Source organism: Parus major, chromosome 9 (genome assembly GCF_001522545.3).
Source record: "Parus major isolate Abel chromosome 9, Parus_major1.1, whole genome shotgun sequence".
In the NCBI taxonomy this organism is placed as follows: domain Eukaryota; kingdom Metazoa; phylum Chordata; class Aves; order Passeriformes; family Paridae; genus Parus; species Parus major.
This window is the reverse complement of record NC_031778.1, coordinates 20,442,171-20,448,223: the sequence shown is the minus strand read 5'-3', so window position 1 is coordinate 20,448,223 and position 6,053 is coordinate 20,442,171. Positions and strand designations below refer to the sequence as shown.

Here is a 6,053-nt window from a genome sequence, read left to right as displayed (position 1 = left end):
GTCCCTTTAATGCAGATTTTTTCTATTACTTTCTCAGGTCACAGTGGTTAAAAATGAAAAATGTTCTCAATTCAACACTGCAGTGAACGAGCACAAGTGTACACCAGGCTTTACAGGGGGATGTGGCACTGGGAACAGACTTTAAGCAGAAACATGGGGGGGTTACAGGCAGGATACCTGTCCCCAGCAAGCTTTGGGGTGTGGTGGGGTGCAGTTAGGGACAGGTAGCCACAGACTTGTTACAAATATTGAAACAATTAAAAGCTTCCAAGTTGAAACACATCAAGTCATTCACAGTCATACTGAACAGAACAAGTACAGATGATTTAGGTAGTAAAAAAAAAAAAACAAAAAACTTTGGTGGGTGATTGCATTCCACATTTTTATAGCATCACTGCAGGCCTGAAGTCAGCACTGTCCTTGTCCCATTGACGTATATTTTAAAAAAAATATTTCAGTACAGTCACATTCTAAGCCACTTCTGTGAAGGCAATTTTTTTGTTTCCTTTCTACTTGGATGTGAGATGAAGATTATTTCTTTTTAGCATGTTTAAAAATTATCCATTTTATAGATTTTTTTTATTTTTTTTTTTAAGAAATCATTTTCCTCTTTCAGAGAAAAACATGAGCTTACTTAAAAATTGGTATTATGAAAAGTGTATCAAATTTCCTGTTAACTACTCCAAAAAGGCAATTCAGTATTCTCTCTCTAGGGTCTGGTTAGATGCTAGCAAAATTCTTAGCAAAACTAAAGCTAACTCTGGAAAAATTCAGCTCGGATTGGCGCTGCTGAAGTTGTACAAACTCTGGATTGACGTGGGCCTCGTTTGCCTGGTCAGGATGGCACAGCCTAGGTCTGGGCTAAAGTCAGCATTAAATAAATCAAACGGGCAAAAGCAGCACAAAAATAACACCTGGAGCGTTGCCAAATTCTGTGACCGCGCGTCTCTCCTCTCTGAGCCCCCAAACTTTGGGTTTTTCCCCTCAGATCTTTGCCCGCCTGCCCCGCACCTCTCGGCCCGGCCGGGCCATGGCCGAAGCACCGCGTCCAGCGCTGGGGTTCCCGCTCCGCGCCACCTTCCCCTCCCTTTTCGGCTTTCTGGGAGCCTCGGCGGGCGATGCCCGCTGTCATGTGGTGACACTGGGCTCTGTCCAGCCCCGGGAGCTCCCCTGCTTGCTGCTGGAGAGGCTCTTCTTGGGCAGGGCCCTGAGTCCCAGCAGGCGGCAGGCGGCCGCGCGGTACTTCCTGGACATGATGTTGTAGAGGATGGGGTTGATGGCTGCGCTAAGGTAGAAGAGGACAAAGGACACCAGGTTGCAGTACTGGCTGATCACTGCTATCTCCAGGGATCCGGCTTCGAAGGATTTGGAAAATAAGTACCGTCCTACGTGAAAAGGCAACCAGCAGAGTATGAACGCAAATACCACCACAACTAAAACAAAAACAGCAGAAGAAAGCATGTTAAGTGTGAGTACCGACGTACAGGTGATCAGCATTCTGTTCTGCTGCTCTGTCCCTTTAGCCAATTAATCACAAAGCATGAAAATGCCTCCCCTCAGCTTTCAGTTGTGTCTCAGTACATTCTCTGAGAGTATGAATTGGTGATACCTAATACACTTGGATCATATCTAAACAGGCTGCCTGAATATTGCCCAGCTAATCTGATGTAGCAAACTTCTGAAAACTTATGTTTTATCAACAGAGCCTTAAAGAATCCGAATGGTGACAAAAAAAGTATAACCATCTATCATCTGCAGTGTTTAGCAAAAGCAAATTCTATGTGCTAGACTCAACACTGTGGTTTATAATGAAGAATGTAATCACTGAGAAGCAAAATTATTTAAGATAAAAAGCAAAATTGTTAGGGGCCCCAAATAAAACACAGAATGGGGACTTGTGGAGCATGTATGCCAAGGTAAGGAGAGTGGTGCACCCCTCCAGTTTGTCCATCAAGAGGAGTAAAACTAAATGTATAGTATATAACTGCATAATAATAGTTATATAGCATTATATAGTTATATCTGTAATATTGTATTACCACAGTGGTTGCATTTACATGAAAATATGTCTGTAGGATAATGGGAATGTGTGGATCTCTGAGCACTGGTCCATTGGAATTTTCATCTGAGAGAAAAGGAAACTGTTGCTGTTAATTTCCTGTGTGCCTTTGACCTTTACTATTTTTCATATTGCTCTGAGTGTATCTATTAATATACTACAGAGAGAAAAACCAGAAAACTTGAGCAAGGGTTTCTGACATTCTTAAGCAATTTTTATGGTTAACCTGTTCATGGAATCAGAGAATTGTTTGAGTTGGAAAGGAACTTTAAGAAAATCTTTTTCCAAGTCCCCTGCTATGAGCAGGAACACCTTACATGAGATGAGGTTGTTCAAAGTCCAGTCCAACCTGGCCATGGTGGGCAGGTTGTGTTAGTAACCTGCTTGTGCTAGCAATCCCCATGTCCTCATATCATGTTTCAGAAGATAATAAAATCCAAATTGCTGAGAGGAATGGCTAGATTTATCTTTCCCCAAAAATTCCTCTCCAGCATTCCCAAGTTTAAAAGGATGCTTATGCAGCCCTTGTGGTGGAAGGGAAAGCACAAGAGCTTGAGGTTCAGAATAGGTTTTCCAGCTCTGCATCTTCTTGAGACAACCACTTCCAGTTTTCCCACACTATCTTCACTACAAAATTCAGATGAATCCCTAGCTCACATGGGGATTTGAATCCATGTAATGAATATTACCATGATGGTTATTATGAATGAACAGAGTTTAAAGCACAGTCTATTATGACTAGAATTTTAAGCAGATGGAGGCATGCAATATCCCTGGTCAGGCTTTTGACAGTTTGATCTTCATGCATGCAGAATCCCATGGATTTCAATAGAAATGGGGTGTGATAGTTCCTTTGCAAGTCAGGCTCTACATTTAGAGGCTAATTTCAGACCCAGAAGCATAACCTGTCTTTACAGTTAAAAGAACTGCTGATGTTAATCCCATTTACTTGATGTTCCATGACTTGATAAAACCTCAAAAGCACCTTCTAAATTTTAAGCAGAACATTAACACTACTGAGAGTTGACTGCATTGAGTATCTGCTGCCACTGAACCCTCACTAACTTCTTTCCATCTTTCTATCAGGCATCAGACTGTAATCATTTAGGGAATATTGGCTCTCTGTCAGAGGAGAATCTTGCCACTGCCTGGCTGTTCTCAGACCTTGTAAAAGAGAAAAAAAAAAGTGACTGAAATATTGTAATGCTTGTGGCAACACTTCAGAGCAGAAATAAGCATTTTTTATTTCATAATTCTTTATGTTTAAGTATATGGAAAATAAACACAGTAGCAATATATGTAATTTACTTATAGTCAGTGGAAGTTCATAATCCTGAACCTCTAGAAGTGTAAACAATTAATTACTTCCAAGGTCACACTTACCAGACTGAAGTAATTCTACTGATCATAAAACGTAGCTGAAAGGGCATAAAGAATGCTGCAGGTTTTATTATTCTTCCTGCTGTTGCATAGTAATAAATTAGGACATGAACAAAAAGATCAGATGGGCTCCTATTTGATAATTAAGGTACTTAGGTCTCACTGCCACCTCTTGTCTGCCTCATTAGCCCACCACTTCAACCCTGCTGAAAGGGGTTTGTGAAAGCTTCTTCCTGCAGAGCATCTTGTCCCCCCCAAAATCCACGGGGTCATTTGCACTGCAGAGGACTTTTGGCTTGGACAAAAGTACGCAGCAGCAGCAGCAGGATTCTGCAGTTTTCAGACACTAAACTGCAGGACAACTTTTTGGGTTTGTGCATCAAACTGCCACTACATGCACTGACTTAGTACGTTGAAACTTGTGTTTCCATGTGCCAGCCACAAGTGTTGTTTAAAGAATGTCAGTATACAAAGTTAAGGATGACAGTGTCTGTTGTACTGATCCTGTTTTCTTACAGTCTGTGGGATTTTACAGCATCACAGACCTCAAAGGAGACACAGCACTCCTGGTTCAGCATATCCTGGGGTTTTGCTAATGGAAAATGCAGTTTAATTTTCATAAGCTTATACAGCCATGGTAGGAAATAACCCCAATTTGATAAAACCTTGATACTGTTTTCCTATGAATCTCAAGTGCACATCATGCCCTGCCTGCCTGGCTGTAGTCTGCAGCTCAACTTCATGGCTTGAGAAGGGTTTAGTTTTGTTTAAAAATCAAATAAACTGTTCTCTGTAAATAACATTGGTATCCACAACCAAAGAGCAAAAACGCTCAAAAATCTCCAGGGCACAAGCTAATTTTAACTGTAGTATTTGTCCTTGTCAGGGATTCTTATTAATGTTTGTTTAACTGTTTGGGAGTCCCCAGCTCAAACCAGTTAGAAATAAATCTAAGGGAGGGGGAGAATTATTCTACAGATAGCCTGAGGTTTAGCCTTTTGTATGAAACATTTTCTTTCCTCTGGATGGAACTATAGTAAACTATCAGAGAGCTCCCCATCTTTTTCTGTCTCTCACACACACACACAAGCACACACATCCTTTTGGAAAAACAGAGCAAGAGGACTCGTACCTAACATTTTCACAGTTTGCTTGTTGTTCTTATCCCTGATGGTAGTGTTTGGACCGATGTTCTTTCTCTTCCTCCTCCAGAGCTTCCTCCCGATGAGGCTGTACAGCACGGTCAGGCAAAACACGGGCAGGAAGAAGAAGATGCTGGAGGTCCAGACCATGATGGTGAGCAGCCCCGAGCGGATGGCGTACTCTGTGGCTCGGCACTCGTTGGTGCTCAGGGGGTTCGTGCCGTTCTCGTGTTCGACTCCCACCAGGATGAAGATGGGGCCGGCACTGATGAAGGAGATGGCCCAGAGGAAGAGGATGACCAGCTTGACCTTCCCCTTGGTGATGATGACTTTAGCTCGCAGCGGGAAGCAGATGGCGACGTACCGCTCCACGCTGAGCGCCGTGATGTTGAGGATGGTGGAGTAGGTGCAGCTCTCACTGATGAACTGGAAGAGCTTGCAGAGGAGGTCCCCGAAGTTCCAGGGCCGGTACTGCCAGAGGCGGAAGAGGTCCAGGGGCATGCAGAGGAAGATGAGCAGGTCGGAGAAGGCCATGCTGGACAGGTAGAAGTTGGTGGTGGTCCTCATGTCCCGGAACCGCGACACCACCAGCATGGTCATGAGGTTGCCGATGATCCCGATGACGAAGAGCAGGACGCAGGCTACGGTGATGCCGGTGAGCACGGGCACGGGGAACAGGTGCAGCGGGGGCTCGGCGCCCGTCCGGTTCTCCGCGCCGCGGCCGCCCGCGCTCCCCTCCCGCATCCTGGCGCCGCGGGCTGCGCATCCCCGCCCGGCGCGGCCCCGCGCGGTCCCCGCTGCGCGCCCGGGCAGGTGCGGGGCCGGGCGGGCAGGGACGGGCAGGGACGGGCGGCCCCGCTCCGCCTCTCCGCGCTCCCCCCGGCCCGGGCGGGCGGGCGCTGCCGCGTCACAGGAGACGTGGGCACGGAGCGGCCCCGCCGCGACCCCCGCGGGCCGCCCCCCGAGCCGCAAAACTTTCTTCCCCGAGCCCCCACGACCCAGCCCCTGCCGGGTCCGCCCCCGCTCCCTGCCCCGCCGCCCGCCCGCCTGGGCAGGTGCGGTGCCGGCTGTCCGTGCTCCCAGCCCCGGTGCCGTCCCCAGCCCCGGTGCCGCCTGTCCGTGCTGTCCCCAGGTGCTGTCAGCGCTCTGTCCCCGCACACATCGCCCCGCGGCGCTCAGCACACGCGGCCGGTCCCGCAGCCGTGGGTGCGATCGCTGCCTCCTCTCTCCGTATCTTTGCTCTGCCCTTGGATCTTGGCAGGAGCCCGGCCAGGCTCCAGTTCGGTGAAGCTGCGGCAGTCACCCGCTTCTACATGATTTACCTGCAATTAAATTTCGATTCAGCGTGTTAGTGCTGTCCTCTGCTCTGCCCTTTGCAGGCACAGACAGAACAGCTGCAGACTCCTGTTGTACAGAAGGATAATGTACCCAAGAAATAAGAGGTGAGCAGAACAAGGTGAGATCAGAGACAG

The 6,053-nt window shown here is 47.2% G+C and overlaps 1 protein-coding gene across 1 annotated transcript; it reads right to left on the bottom strand.

The window, feature by feature from the left end:
- Nucleotides 1-1,032: 1,032 nt before the first annotated feature.
- Nucleotides 1,033-5,514, bottom strand: GHSR (growth hormone secretagogue receptor). Its single transcript, XM_015637040.1, has 2 exons — nucleotides 4,572-5,514; nucleotides 1,033-1,433 (listed from the first exon to the last, which is right to left on the bottom strand). Exons 1-2 carry the CDS (start codon nucleotides 5,323-5,325, stop codon nucleotides 1,129-1,131), a joined length of 1,059 nt encoding a protein of 352 aa, XP_015492526.1. The 5' UTR covers nucleotides 5,326-5,514; the 3' UTR covers nucleotides 1,033-1,128.
- Between the last annotated feature and the right edge of the window lie 539 nt (nucleotides 5,515-6,053).

What these genes read in the sequence shown, in the direction of transcription:
- GHSR (XM_015637040.1), bottom strand. Translation starts at nt 5,325, where the DNA reads ATGCGGGAGGGGAGCGCGGGCGGCCGCGGCGCGGAGAACCGGACGGGC. An exon ending in GCAAACTGTGAAAATGTTAG is followed by an intron (nt 1,434 to 4,571) that starts GTACGAGTCCTC and finishes TTTTTGTTTTAG; the next exon opens with TTGTGGTGGTATTTGCGTTC.